The sequence below is a fragment of the Triplophysa rosa genome, linkage group LG23, assembly GCF_024868665.1.
Source record: "Triplophysa rosa linkage group LG23, Trosa_1v2, whole genome shotgun sequence".
Lineage (NCBI taxonomy): Eukaryota > Metazoa > Chordata > Actinopteri > Cypriniformes > Nemacheilidae > Triplophysa > Triplophysa rosa.
This window is the reverse complement of record NC_079912.1, coordinates 2,991,727-3,007,945: the sequence shown is the minus strand read 5'-3', so window position 1 is coordinate 3,007,945 and position 16,219 is coordinate 2,991,727. Positions and strand designations below refer to the sequence as shown.

General features: G+C 41.9%; 1 protein-coding gene and 1 pseudogene across 1 annotated transcript in view; both read left to right on the top strand.

Annotated features, from left to right (window-relative positions):
* Positions 1–16,219, top strand: part of gnal (guanine nucleotide binding protein (G protein), alpha activating activity polypeptide, olfactory type) — a 124,798-nt gene that overhangs the window by 92,400 nt on the left and 16,179 nt on the right. Inside the window, exons 6-9 of the mRNA XM_057322271.1 lie at positions 10,503–10,557; positions 12,373–12,446; positions 15,489–15,547; positions 15,672–15,792. Of these exons, the coding sequence (XP_057178254.1) occupies positions 10,503–10,557; positions 12,373–12,446; positions 15,489–15,547; positions 15,672–15,792 (309 nt within the window). The remainder of the gene's footprint in view (positions 1–10,502; positions 10,558–12,372; positions 12,447–15,488; positions 15,548–15,671; positions 15,793–16,219) is intronic.
* Positions 14,176–14,296, top strand: LOC130547464 (5S ribosomal RNA; annotated as a pseudogene).

Here is a 16,219-nt window from a genome sequence, read left to right as displayed (position 1 = left end):
GTGTAGGTGCCTGTTCAGAACACACAGACCCAAGATAGGGCGCAACCCCCCGCCTTTCTTGGGGACAATGAAGTACAGGCTGTAAAACCCGCTGAACATCTCGGCTGGTGAGACGGGCTCGATCACTTCCTTCACCAGAAGGGTGGTGGCCTCGGCCCGAAGTACGGGGACATCCTAGCCTCTGACTGAGGTATATCGAATGCTGAACTTGGCGGGCGTGAGGCGACTGGATCGCGTAGCCGAGACGGATCGTCTTCCCTAGCCAGCCTGACAGTCTGGGAAGCCGGACAGGCTCCCAGAATGAGATGGGGACTAAAGGTATGATCCTTTTCATCGTCCCCCCCGGGGGGTGGTTTGATGGCTAGCAGTATGGATTCCTTGCCGGGGGAGGACCCCCGGGGAGGAGATCGGCTCTGTTGTTTTTCCTGCCTGGCGACTGCGCAGCTCAACGCACTGTCTGACTGAGAGTGCTGAGGGCTGGTGTTTATACTCGACATTGCGCTTCGCCATGACGCAACGTTGAGTTTGCCGTTCACCTTCATGCAGAGGGTGGGAGCGGCTGTGATAACCCAGAGAGAGTGGAAACTCTCCTTAGAGAGTAAGTGGGCGCTAGCCCCCTGGAGGGGGCCAGCAGATGGAGAGACGGGGCAGGATCCGTCCCTATCCGACTTCCCAGCGATGTGGCTGGGGTCGGGCCCAATGGTAGCCTCGATCCCCCTGAGGTCTTCCCATGAGGGCCGCTTCACCGCGGCTGCTGATGGGGCGATGGTCTCCTCTTCGCTGTCTCCTCCAGGGGGGGCCGCCTGAGTGGGGGGCGCCAGAGCTGGAGGGCGTCGAAGAGGACCAGGGCTGCTGGGAAGCAGACAGTGCACGGGACTCGACGGCCGAGGCGCGGCACGGAGGACTGCTTCTTTACTGTCGAGAACCCTCCGGGGGAGGCCGCGCGCGGGTCTTGCGCCCCCCGATGGGCGGGGGGTGAGCGGGGCCACAGCGGCTCGACGGTAACACCAACCAGCCCCCCCTTGCGAGACGGTGCGTCGAGAAAGCGGACCTTCTCGGCGTTACTCATCTGCGCAAGGATCGGCCAGAGGAGTTTCTCATGGACCACAAGTGTGGACATCGTCCGACCCAGGGCCCGCGTGGTCACCTTGGTCGCCTGTAGAGCGAGGTCGGTGGCGGCGCGGAGTTCCTGCATAAGCGCTGGGTCGGTCTTACCCTCGTGGAGCTCTCTCAACGCCCTGGCCTGGCAGGAGCCATAGCGTGGAGAGAGGAGGCAGCTTGGTCCGCCGCAATGTAAGCTCTCGACACCAGAGATGCCGAGACCCCACATGCTTTGGACCGGAGTCTAGGTCGAGCCCTGGGGGACATCGACGTATCCTCTAGCTGTCTCAACCTCGAGGGAAGAGAGGGTGACGGAACTTTGTTTGACGTGAAACGTGCCGGAAAGGGGCGTTCCAAGTCTTACTAAGTTCCTCATGCACTTCCGGTAAACACGGCACTGGGGGCGGGCGTGGCTTGGAGCCACACTCAAACCCGAGGCGCCATGTAGCCAGCCGCGAGTGCCGGGAGAAGCAGTGCGGGCACTGCAACCCAACACTCACGGCGGCCCGGGAAAGCATGGCTGACATTTCGACGTCCGCTTCTTCCTGGTCTCGACCCCCCGAGGGAGGGAGCCCGAGGAATCGTCGGAGTCGGATGGCAGTACGTCACCCCCCGATGCTGCCAGAGACATCTCATCATCACGCATCGTGTCCGAATACGTGATTGAGGAATAAGATGGCGGACTGTCTCCTGGTGAACCGTCAGACGAGCGAGACGAGGTGTGAACGGTCCTTGAGCCTGTGGCTGGCGGATTATCGCTCACAGTAATCCTCATATCACCCTCGCTGCTTGCCGTAGCGGACGGCAGGGCCGTAGTCCTGCCGCCACGGAACGGGGAGCAAACGAGGTGGTGGCTGAGTCCCTTGGGAACACATCCACCTGTGACACAACGTCTGAATCGTCACCGCCCGCAGTGCGGGCAGGACGTATCCACAACGTCTGCCCCAGCGTACTGGAAGCAGGCATTGTGTCCGTCCCCCTCCTCGATGAGTGTGTTGCACCCATGAGAACAGTGGGACAAGCCACGCTGGAGAAATTTGCTCTTTTAGAAAGGAAATTTGCTCGAACACCTCCGGAACTGCCGAGACGCCCAGGGGAGAGTCACTGCAGGAAGGGACCGTCCGCTGTCCACGTCGTAGATTCCAGCAGAAAGAATGATCACCAAGATCGTAGAGAAGCTCATCAGATGCGTAGGCTCTGAAGAACAAAGGTGAATGAATGAGCACGCCGGCTTCCCTCTTATACCCGGACATCCGGGGAGGAGCCCGGCATGCAAATTTCATTCGCCAATTTTCATTGGCCTTTTCTAAATACTCAGAAGATGATAGGTTCTCAAGACAAATCCCATTCTGTCGGTTCGACACAACGTCGAGAGTCCGACAGAAAGGGAAAGTAGTGTTTTTAGGCGATAACATTAGTTGAATTATTTAATTATCTGCATTTTTAAGAGAGGCTAAACTTTTAGCCTGTCCTTATGTTAGATCATATTTATCCAAAATCTAACAGTTGTCCTGACATAAAACATGGTATGATTGTTTTAAATATGCTATTTGTGTAAAGTGGATTGAGATGAGCACTACTGTAAGTATTACCCAAATGTGTTTAACACAAAAAAATGAAATAACAACTTGCGTTGACTGGTTGTGTTAGAAGGTATGACCTGCAATGTAAGTGACTGAGCCCAGTATAAGTGGAAAAAAAATGTTGTGTGTGTGTAAGAGTGGTTAGACAAAAATGGTTTGAATTTCTTATGTAAAGTAGCTGTGGATGTGACTGCCTGCTCTATTTTTAGCAGTTGTGTGTGGAGCTCTAGAGAGTATGGGGTCATGTGATGCGGGTTTGATTAAAGCGAGGGTCCCAGCAGCTCTGTAAACACAGGAGGCTCAGGAGCAACAAATATAGTCAGAAATCCACTCAGAGATGCTGAGAGTCAGCGTGTTGTGTGTATGGTCAGGACTTCTGACAATTGACCCAACAGTTTGGGTTACCATAGCTGCTCTCTCTTGTTCTGTTTCTGTCTGAACTGCTGTGTACATTTGTTCTGATTGGTGGTCACCATGTGATAAGAGTCGGTAGACACTACAAAGCGGAAGCCGGAACACAATAACGTTAGCTTCTGATGAACTGAAGGAAGCATGGCAAAGGCACGCTGCGTCTCATTCCCTTCTTAGATTTGCCAGATGAAAGGGCAGCAAGACCAAAGTCATGCCACATTAGTTGGCATTTTAGGAATATAACCTAGTCTTGGTGCAGGATAGCTGGAGGTCACCAACTCTTCTCAGAGAGCTAATGGTGAGAATAAAAGCCATCTTAAAAAAGAGAGACACAAGATTGAAACTAAAACAGATTGGGTTGGTTATATTTGACCTGTGCTTCTCTCTCCTTTATCCTAAATGTGTGCTCTCACTGAGCGTGTGTGTGTGTGTGCGTACTTGTCTGTGTACGTACGTGTGTGTGTTGTGTGTGTGTGCGTGCGCATCCGTGTGTGTGTGTGTGTCTCTATGTCTATGTGTGTTAGTACGTGTGCATATTGTGTGTGTGGAGTGTTTTGTATGTGGGTATGTCTGTCTTCTGTGTTTTCAACCTTTTCTTTTTTTTGCAGGTACAACTTTAATTATTTTGCTTATAGTCAATATGTCTCATGTACAGCTGCTTTGTAACAATGAAAATTGTAAAAGCGCTATATAAATAAAGTTGAGTTGAGAGTTGAGTTGAGTTGGTTCAAAGTGTGCCAGAGAAAGTCCTTCAAGAACCACAGCCAAACCCCAGGCCGGAACTCTGTTGCAGGCCTCATCATCAAAGTGCCAAGAGGGAAACATAAGCTGATGTCCCCCTAGAGACTTAAGTGCAATTTATGGTCGTGCGTAGGACCTAGGCCTTAGCTATGCCGTAGGCCAGGGCTAGTCAACTGGCGGCCCGTGGGCCAAATGCGGCCCGTCAATCATCTTTACCTGGCCCACCTTAACATTTCAAGAAGTGGAAGTGGAGAGACTTTAAGAACGGTGTGCTTTAAATGCACATCCTCCTGAGATGCCACATCTTTAAAAGTCCAAAACGCTGCTACATTCAAAACAAAAGTAATTCCCACGGCTCGTAATGTTTTTCAACACTAGCACTAGAGAGATGAGAAATGTGTGAGAAAAATTGATTTTTCTAAGACCTAGATGCCTCAGTGTGCAGGTCGGGAAGAATGGGAGGTCCTGATGTGGAGGTACTCTTTTTAGCAGGAAACGTCAAATTGTGCAAATCCCTGCCTGTGCTAAACGGCAAGGATGAACACACTCTCTAAATCTGTCACTAGCCTTTTGGCATTACTGGCAAAAATGCTAAACCTAACCAGACTTGGACATATCACGACAGACACAAATACAGAGTGCTTGCTAAAGAAACAGAAGCTAACGCTACTGTGTTCTGGCTTCTGCTTTGTAGTTTCCAGCGTCCACCATCACGCATCACATGGTGTCGTAGCGCCTATCAGAATTGGATTAGTTGCACATGTTCTTCAGATGCAATCACACAAGAGACGTTCTCCAAAGTGTCATTGTGACACAGCGTTGAGTTCCATCGAAAGGAAACCGATCTATAATATAATACCGATCTCATCGCCTCTGTGTTCTCAGGGATGGTCAGGGTCTCTTCTTAAGTGATGTGGAATTGTGAAACAGAAACAAATTTCTGTTCATTTTCAACCCTACATCTGTAATGGTGGGACATCATATTCTCATCCAAATAAAATGTCAGATCCATTTTGTGTGTGTGTTTGTACAGAGCTGGACAGAAATATCCATTCGAACACTCTAAAGTGAAGTGTGTGCTAATAAACACTTATCTGTTTCAGTGGAAGATGGTCTGAAGTGCTAGTACACTTTGCATCCAGGTGTGTGTGTGTGTGTGTGTGTGTGTGTTTTATCAGTCATGGACTTCTGTTGGACAGACCAGTCTTACATCTATTTTTAGTTTCTGAAGCCATGTGTGTGTTTAGTAGAGCTGTCAGGATGTGAAATGGTTTTGTCTCCTCTCACATAAACTATGTGGTCTGCCAGGAAAGACTGAGAGTGAGACAGAAAGAGAAACCTGAGGGTGAGACAGGCACACAAGATGTCTGTTTACATGTGTGTATACATATGTGTGATGTAGAAACTTCTATGTTTCCTGTTGTGAAGATGCTAGAACACAGTGAAAGTTCCTCCAAGGTAGTAAAACAGTTTCATGAAGTGTAGTCTAGTGTAGTGAAGTTTCATCTTGCTTGGTTTCAGTGCACAGTGAATGCAACATCAGACGTCGGGATGCTTAGTGGCAGTGGAGGCTGGTGCAAAATTCTTTGGGGGTAGCAGGCATAATGATGCGGGTCTAAATGTAATTGTAAAATAGCCACTTGACAAATTATATAACCATGTATTATCACCTCTTAGCTTAAAAGTGGAACATTCAACCGTCAAAGCATGTAATGGTGAAAGTGAATTTAAATTTTATGTTGATTAATTACAGTAATAAAGTGCCAGACCACATGAAAAAATACTGTAGTATACTCTATTACTTACTATAGTAAACTGTAGTAAAAATTCTATAGTGTTTTTGAACCATACTATAGTAAATATTCACGTATTTGCTATAATATACTAAAGTATACTACAGTTTACGTTTAATAAACACTAAATTATACTTCAGTATTTTTCTTGTCGGTGCACTTGACATAATAAAGAGAAAATTAAAGAGTACATAACTAGGGATTTTTAAGGTCCTACTTTGGTTTATGGAGTGTCCAACAACAAGTTTATGTACATAGAAGGTGTAAAAACACTATTATTTCGTAATAATAGGCAGTTATTCTTACCTTATTTCTTGACTGACTCTCAAATGATTCGTTCCGCGATTCATCTGTCTAATCCCCTCCTTTCCGCTAGCCTAGTCTGCTGTGATTTGTCTACCACGAATGAGGCTCACGAGCTACAGTGTTTAGGGGAGAAGAGGGGCAGTCCTAGCAAAACGTAGGCGGGGACTATATGTAGTGACGTAAATCCGCGGCGGTCCGTGACTCAGCTTAGGGACGACTCGTTTGCGTGATTCAGAGTCGACTCCCTTTTTTCCAAGCCAATAACTGTGTTATTCATTCACCTTCGGATGTACAACTTGGCAGACTGCTTACTTTCAAACACGGCAGCATTACACACTGCATGAAATGTAATTTTCATGATCTCATGTTGTTATGTACTCTTTAAACACATTACTTACAGACCAGACAGAATACAATGTGGACATCATCCCTGATAATGAAGGATTCAATCTGCTTTCGTCGTGTCACATCGCTCATATGACACGTCGCTCATATGACACGTCCAGTGTAAACAAAGTGTGCAGAGGAAAAGTAAATCATGTCTTCAATCACTTTACTGCTGATGTGAATTTGTAAATCGGCTCGACCAGGCCTAAGCTCAGCATGAAAGAAAATATAAAATACCTGAAGTTTGGCGGGTCTATCGGAACCCTTTATAGGGCACTCATTGAAATACTTGGACATTAAATATTTCAATCCTGGAGTGTTATTGGAGGTTTTTACAAGCCTTTTGAACTTTTTTATAGAATATTTATTTAGGATTTTTTTCTTTTATTTAGGAACACAAACACACACTCAAAACAGGAAGTGCAGATCTACTGAAAACAAAGAATATTGACATAAATTGTAAATATATAAGAAGTGAAAAATAGCACTACTGGTGGTGCCACTTATTTTAGCAGTAATAAGGCTCAAAGTAAACACAAATATATGTCATTTACTGTAAGTATAATAAAAAACTGTTATAAATGTAAATTTCCCACTGGGTCACTGTATAATGTTATACAAACCTGGGACAACATTCAATGCACTATAAAATGATTGTCCGGCGTTATAATGCATTATTAGTACAAAACAAATATCCTTAGTATGGCTTACTAGATGCATCGAGTGTATGACTAAAAACTTGACATTTTGAACACTTACCTTAATGATCATACCATTTTTCATGCAACAATGTTCACTTATTTCTTGGAAGTCCTACGCAAACAACATCTATTTTAAAGGGGGGGGGGAGGGGGAAAACCTATTTAATGCATTCTGACATAATTACACTGTTACAAGTTTTGGATTCTTATGCTAAACATGAGCAAAGTGTCAAAAAACAAGTATAACGTGGTATTTCTGTGCAAAATACACTCCCTCAGCTTTCGTACCAGTTTCACAACTTTTTTTAAACCATGGATTACCGTGACGAAACAGAGGTCCTTACTCATTTTTTGGCCAATAAAAGTGTGTTTGTTTTTTCACTGTATTTTGATTGTATTCACTGTATTACAGATAGATGGAGCTGTCCCAGCGCTAAAAGATGCTGGGATGCTGATGCTGGCATTTGCTGTACAGTTGGTGAAATGACGGCATGTTTATACATTTTAACGAGTTGGCAGACATATCTTATATTCATATCACTCCCCAGACAAAATGCTGCTATAAATGTTGTCAACGTAGTATTCAGTGTACAGAATGTGCTAATATAAAATAAAACCGCGTGTGTTACCTCCGCTTTAACATTAAACATAACTGTTCAACCATATAATGTGTGAGTTTCATTAACTTATCATTGTTCGTTTCTATGCTATTTACGTATTTGTGGGAGTAGGGAGGAGCTAGAGGTCTGCAACTCGGGTTCGGGTTAATGTTTAACGAATAGCCTCGGGTTCGGGTCAGGTTTGTAACAAAAAAATATATAGGCTATATATACAAACAAGTGCTTGCGTGTTTTCTGCGTTGTGACCACAAAAAAACACGAGAGAAAACACACACTTTTCGCATAAACTGTTCTGCGCATGTGCTCCCGCTCTTGTCCTCATTGTCACAACACAGCAGGTGATGGTAAGATGAGTGCAATAAAGCAAAATATTAGCGCTGGAAAATGTATTACAGTTCCAAATGATGCAGGGAAGCTGCACTCTGGAAGAATTATGATCTTGTCATTACTGTCAAGACTGGCCCGTAGTATCCTCAGCATCCACGCAAGTAACGTTAGCAGCAGCAGCGAGAGGAACTTCAGTGCAGCTAGGCTAACTTTTAATCAGAGGAGGATGGTGCTTAAACCAACAGTTCCAGAGGGTTTAAAAATGATTTTTGACTTTTACACCTGTTCACCCACAGCAGAGTTTTGTTATTGGTAAGTCTGTGCTATTTCTTATTTTTTCTTGTGTGTTCACTGCTGAGGGGGCAGCTGTGCCTTGATGAAACTGTGTTTGCCTACATGTAGCTATTTGTTTAATTATCATCGCAAGCAATCATAAAATGCAGCACATTTCAACAAAGCTTGCTGTTAAACACACTTCGGGTTCAGGTCGGGCTTAAAGTATAACTGTAATGGTCGGGCCGGGTTAAACAATTTCGGGTACGGGCCGGGATCGGGCTTTTGTTTAAATCCCCTGCAGACCTCTAGGAGGAGCACAGATCTGTTTTTCACAAATTCCGGAATTGAGGTGAATTTTGAAACGCCCTCACCAACTCGCGATGCGCATGCGGTGCGACGCTTCCGTTTTTAACCGCACTGCAGGTCATGTGACAAGAACCAACCAACCAATATAGACAAGCTCAGTGACGATGGAAAGACATATCACAGCATTAATAAATCTAGTAGCAGAGTTATTGCAAGGTGTTTTCAGTGTATATAATCCATATATCCTTTGTTTATACCTCCTTGTCTCAACGGCTAGCATGGCCGTTGTTGCTTAGCAATGACAGACGCCAGGAGAGTGCAAACTCGTAGGCGCTTTGGAAAAAAGTGCGGCTCGCGTTTTCCGCACGGTTTTATACGTCGAATGAGGCATCTATGTACCTATAATTAACGTTCCGAGCTCACACGATTGGATGGAGACAGGGACTAATTTGCATATATTCATGAATCTGCATATCCTAAATGAAGCAAGGGTGTAGAGTTACATTCAAGTCAGGCATGAATAAATTATTATCACAGGAATAAACTTTAACTTATGCTATTTAAAGATATTAAGTGATCAAATTATCAAATGCAGTGGGACTTATTTAAATTATTGAAATTTATGGTACAAAAAAGGAAAACTTTAAACTACCTATAGGTATTAATTTGCCTGATATATGTGTCAAAAGCCAAACTATAGCATGAGGGAATTTAGGGTTTTGCTTCTCTCTTGTTTTTGACTGCCACAGTCATTCTCCTGGCTCTTGATCTAATAATATTTGCTCATGTGTTGTGTGTCATTTTTTCCCAAGCCTAGTTCAATTTCTCTCAAATCTGAGCTTCAGTTTAAACTCCATACCAAAACTATACACATGAATACAAGGTGTTGAATCTCTCTTTAATAATACAATAGAATAAAGAGTAAAAACATACATTTTCTTAAGATGGACATCCCTTTTGGCCATGACTGTATGGTCATCTTTGTGTGCATTATAGTGCATCGCATTATAGTGCATCACACAGTTCAGTCAGTGTGTATGTTAGTCTGTTCCATTTAAAATGTGTGGAAATATTGATTGACAGATAGGGTGACTCTTTTTTTTATTAAAGGTCAGAGTAACTCTGTACTTGTAGTCTAACCCTCGTCCAGTTTTCCTAATGTGTATGATACTTACAGTATCAGCTTGCAGTGTTCAACACATAACCTTTACAATTGCAAAAGACATGCAAATGTATCGGCTCCAATGAGCTGAGCTGCACTAGATCACCACCTGGATGACAACATTGACAAAGCACAAGGAATGAAACTTAAGTATAGGATAATGTCAAATGTCATATACAGTATGTTGACATTTGCGGAAACATCTCACTTGTATGTCAAGTTTTGTTTTGTGCTTCATAGACCACTTTGGAAAACCTAAGCAACACTGACCCATTGCTGGTCCAGAAAAACTTCCTGTTTCAATTTTTTTATAACTACACAGATGCTTGAACAAAATACAACCTAGAGCACATTATTACCCAATCAAAATGTTAAACAAATATCTTTATAATTGAATTATGTGTGTAAGACTAAAATAACAAAAAAATTAACCATAAGTGCTCCTGGACCAGTTTTTACATCTTGCCAAGTGGTCTATATAAGCATATTTCTATTCACTGTATGAACTTTTCTTGTTGCATCAACATTTTTTCAGTTGGTCGAGCTGTTGTAACAGACGATGGGTACATTTATAGAACGGCAACTGAGCCAACTGAAAAATGTACATGCCAGTTACTAGAAAATATTGAGTTTAAAAGATTTTTTTACGTAACACACTTACTACAGTACTGCAGGTATCATCTATAAGGTCATGATTAAAAATGAAACCTACTTTACTACCAAAACTAGGTCAAAAACACACACAAGTCAAACTAAAATGGTTATGTTTATGTCTTTTACTTTCTCAGCTTCTTGGACAGGATTGACTCTGTCCGACAGAGTGACTACACACCAACAGATCAGGTGAGGGCGCTGTGACACTGCATTTATTTTCCAATGTGTCTTCTGTGTTTAGGGTCTCTGCATTTTACTGTATGTACAGTTGTGCTCAAAAGTTTACACACCCCTTGCAGAATCTGGAAAAAGCTGAAACTTGGAAAAATAAGAGGATTTTTGTCCTGTATGGAAGTAAAATAGAGACAAATGTGTTTGAAGCAAAAAGACGTGCTGAATAGCACTAACTGAAAAAAAATGCATTGTATTAACAGTGCTCGCATTTTAAGGTTCTGCAATTCAACATGGTTGCATATTTAAGCTGTGATTTTTTCAAATGTAAAATTAAAAATTCAATAATGAAAATTCACCTTTTAAATTTCATTAAAAAAATTCAACTTGTTATAAAATACAAGCTTTAATATATTAATATTAATATATTTGGTGTAAAAAAAATGATACATAAGAGATCTATGAGATCGAATAAATTCACTTAATCGAGCAGATGAATGGACTGTGCTGCAAACATATAAAAAGTATCTGCATTTCTTGCTTTGGTCTTCGTCAGAAGCGACTTGCACCACCTGCTGGTGAAGCGGTCAGGCAGCAGGTAGAGATCATGCATTGGCGGAATCGGCGCTCTATTGCTTCTCCTGGGATTCCTGGATGTGAAACTTTGAATTTCAAGCCGAATTTGAACCACTGAATTTGTGGAAGCGAATTTTTAAACCAAAATAATATGGACTGAAAATTGTTTGTCGAAAATTAAAGGTTGTATTCTAAAACAAATTGAATTTTTTAAGTGAAATTTAAAAGGCGAATTTTGATTATTGAACTTTTTAACGGTGAAATTGTGCGTGAAATGTTTCAATTTGAAATATTCACAGCTTAAATATACAACCATATTGAATTGCAGACTCTAAAAATGCAAGCACTGGTAATGCAACAGATTTATTTTTGATTAGTGGTAATTCAACATGCTTTTTTGCTTCAAAGACTAATGGCATTGAAATACTCCCATAGTCCTGCCCATGTCAAAAAAGTCAACACGATTCATTTAAAGTCAGGTGGGTGTAAACCTCTGAAAATGGTTTTGGTGTAAAAAAATATATATTTAATTTCCTGAAAAACATTTATGTATTTTTAAATCTTCTTAAGGACATTAGTAAATGAAAAAATAAGATGTATAAATGAAACAATAACAATTTACACCGAAACCATTTTCAGAGGTTTACACCCACCTGACTTTAAATGAATCGTGTTGACTTTGTGGGCAGCACTGGATGTTTCTATCTATTTTAATAGTTGTGTATGAGTCTCTTGATTGTCCTCAATGTAAAAAGAGGAATCTCAACATCATACAGTTACTGCTGGACATGAGTAAAATATCCAGAAATGCTGAAAAAGCAAAGATTTTGGAGGACCTGGGAGATTGTTTTGAAGATCAGTGGACAGTCTAATGACTCATGACAAACAAGAAACCCTTAAACAACTATGACTAAACATAAAAACTGTCATTGATTGTTTAGGTAACATCATACAGTATTAATAATCAGGGACGTGTAAACTTTTGCCCTGGGCTATTTTTAGAAATTCTGTTATTATTCTTTAGTGTGAACTTTATGTTAACATTTCTTTAGTGAAATAACTTGCTCAGGGCAGGACTAAATTCAAAATAAACCTTAATTTTCAAAAATCCTCTTATTTTTACAAAAGTTTCAGCTTTTTCCAGATTCTGCAAGGGGTGTGTAAACTTTTGAGCACCATGTTTTTTTTTACATTAGTTTGTGTACATTTTGATGCTTGATGATGAAGGTTTCAGTGTTGTTGTTTTTTTCTTCCAAGGACTTGCTGAGGTGTCGTGTTTTGACTTCAGGGATTTTTGAAACTCGTTTTCAAGTAGACAAAGTCAACTTTCAGTAAGTCAAAGCAATGGCATTTTGCTGTATTTTAATGTACAGCTGTGTTCAAATATCGGGACAACATTGTAAGGAGTTTAATGATTTTAACACAAATATATCAACATAGCAAATATATGAGTTAATCTATTCATCAGGAGAAGTATATACATATATCCAGTACTCGAGTTGTAAAAAAAATCAGGGGGGATGGTGGATTGGATTTAACGTTTACGGACAGATCATTTGTGCTGATGACAGCGCATATGGTGGGAGACCAACGGTGTACCCTTTTGATGATTGTTTAAGTACAAAGATAATTATTATATTATATTACTCTAAAACAGTGGTCACCAACCCTGCTCCTGGAGATCGACCGTCCTGAAGATTTCAGCTCTAACCCCAATCAAACACACCTGAACTATCTAATCAAGGTGTTCAGGTTTGCTTGATAATTACAGACAGGTGTGCTGAAGCAGGGTTGGATCTCCAGGAACAGGGTTGGTGACCACTGCTCTAAAACAACATGCATGCTATTGATTATTACGTATCAGATACTCCTGTCATTGATCTTGACCAAGGCACCTCAGAATTGGAGTTGGTCCCCAGGCTGGCATGGCTACCACTGCTCCTACATAGTTAGGGTAAATACAGAGGACCAATTTTCCCACTGGGTGCAGGTGCAACTTCATACTCATGATACCTATAAATCTATTTGGAATTCATCTATTAAATGTTGAAACAAAACCTCACAAAACATTGTAAATGAACATGAATCCTCTCAAGTTAAGTCCATTTGAATTGAAGTGCAAGAACAAATGGATTAAACAAATGTGCCATTTACAAAATCTTGAAAATAATACATATAATACAAATACATAGCATCACCTGACATTTCTTAAACTTGAGGTGTCCAAACAAAAGACAAAAAAGGGGAAGCAAAATTAATAACTGATCAGTTCAATGCTGCAATGCTGCCTACCCCATTCTCCCCTAAAGTATCTCATAGAAGCTTCCAAAGAGTTTCATAATCATGTAAGGAAAAGTAATGGCTAGTAATGGCTTTCCTTGCACTTGCCATTTATATGTTGTAGAATGTTTGGCGAACAATGATAGATAGAGCGATGACATTCCACCAGATGCCGCTGATCGGACAGGACAGAGTAACTGTGGATAACGCTCATAAAAAAAGTTTTTTTTTCTACTTAGGTTAGAGTTAATGAGGCAGGCGTGTGTTGCTTAGTGTGTTCACCGCTGTAAAGTGCTGTGGGAAACCCTGCAGTAAGATATTCCAGGTGAAACAGAAACCAAATCTAACATTAACTTTGTGAATGTAGGGGCGGTTTCCCAGACAGGGTTTAAGCCTAGTCTCAGACTAACTTAAATGTGAGAGATGCCTTGATCAAAACAACTTGCACTGACATATCTTAAAATATATCACTGTGATTGTTTTGTCTCAAGATGCACAGAGTAATATTTTTTTGTATAGTATATTTTTTAAAACAACTTAATTATCCTAATTTAACTAAGGCCTAGTCCTGGTTTAAGATAATCCTTGTCTGGGAAACCGCCCCGTAAAGTCTAACCTGACATTAGCTAGCTAGCTGGCGTTAACTAACAAGAAAAAAAGCTCCAAACTAACTAACATCGTTAACTGTGTTGTTATCGCCTCTGTCCAGAGATTCCGCCTTTGGTGACATATCAAAAGTATTCCTGACTCTTGACTTACCTTCAGTGCTACTTACGGCTTGCTTACGGCCACACCACCCTGAGCACACTCGCTCTCGTCTGATCTCCGACCAGCCAAGCAGGGTCGGGCCTGGTCAGTACTTGGATGGGAGACTGCCTGGGAATACCAGGTGCTGTAAGCTTGGGCAGTCGTGGCCTAATGGTTAGAGAGTCTGACTCGTGACCAGAAGGTTGCCGGTTCGATCCCCAGGGCCGGTGGGTAACGACTGAGGTTCCCTTGAGCAAGGCACTTTACCCTTACTTGCTCCCCGGGCGCTGCAGTGATAGCTGCCCACTGCTCCGGGTGTACGTGTGTTCACGACTTGCTGTGCGTGTGTTCACTACTCTCTGGATGGGTTAAAAGCAGAGGTCACATTTCGGGTATGGGTCACCATATCTGACTAGATTTTTAGATTAGATTTAATTTATTGTCATTGCACATGTACGAAGGTACAAGGCAACGAAATGTGACCTCTGCATTTAACCCATCCAGAGAGTAGTGTAGGTCACTTTCACTTCACTTTCACACTACTTCTTGCCCTCTTAAAGCGAAGTCCCTCAGGTCAAGCTGTCCATGTCCATCGCTTGGCCATGATGCTGAAATCACCAGCACCTGTGCTGCTATGTCGCTGACTGATGTGACGTCAATTTAAAACAAGTCGTCATGTCATTAGGCTTGTTCGACTTGATGCGGCGCCGCAAGATCCGACAGGCGAATGACATCAAAGTACCGCGAGAGCCATTTGAAAAAACATAAAATGTTTGGTTTCGTATCGCTCTCGCGGTACTTTGTTGTCATTTGCCTGTCGGATCTTGCGGTGCCGCATCAAGTCGAACAAGCCTAATGACACGACGATTTGTTTTAAATTGCGGCGCCACATGAAGTCGAACAAGCCTATTATGTGCACGTTCCCCTCGTCCACAGTATTTTAGCCTATTCAATATTCGCAAAAAAAATAGTAGTAAATTACCACTGGTAATATTTACACATTCATTGATAAAATAACAGGGGATGGGAAGGGGGGATGGCCGTTTTAGAAGGGGGATGATTTTGATCATCTTTAATTCAAAGGGGGATGCCATCCCCCCTCAACTCGAGTGCTGCATATATCATCTTTCTAGCAGAAGATCCTGTCCCTGACATTTGAAATGTATCTGTAAGTGTCTGTGAGTAAACTAGTGTTTTGCGTCAAAGCCACATTGCTGTTTTAGCAGGACTGAAATTGAAAATCTAACCACAAAATATTGTGGATTTGAAGCAAATGGACAGGAGCTTCTGAATGTACAAGTACAGTATGTTCAGTCAGTTCTCATTTTCCTGCCTCTGTCTGTCAGTATGTTTGATGTGGGCGGTCAGAGAGACGAGAGAAGAAAATGGATCCAGTGTTTCAATGGTAAGTTTGTAGTTTCTTTAGGCTTTGGTATAGTCGTATATAATCAACATGCTTGAAAGTCTGAATGACTTCTGGTGTTTCAGTCTGTTTGGTAATGATGTACTGAATCTGTCTACATTCACAGATGTGACAGCCATCATCTTTGTCGCAGCCAGTAGCAGTTACAACATGGTCATAAGAGAAGACAACAGCACCAACCGGCTGCGCGAGTCTCTTGATCTCTTCCGCAGCATCTGGACTAACAGGTTTTGCACTTTTTCAGGCATTTCTGCACTTTCATTTACAGTATATGTTTGCATGTTTGTAAGGGTGTTTTCACACCTAGTTCGTTTGAGCCCTCCAAACGCTCTCGGAGCATTTCAGCTTGTATATATTTTATATATTTAAAATAAAAAACCCAAGCGTCTGCATTGTTTGGAATGTCTAAATTATGTCTGTAGCTACACAAAAAGTTAAAATGGATAGTTCACTCAAAAATTGTAATTCTGTTATTACTCACTTACCTTTATTTCATTCCTAACCCAAACGCTTTTTCATAAAAGATAGATTGTATTCCAATCTGCTAATATTTGTATAAAATATCAATTGACCATGTGTTTACTTTCATCACTGACAAACATAAAAAGACCAACATGGGTTTAGCTATTATTATCTTATTTGCACTTCAAATGT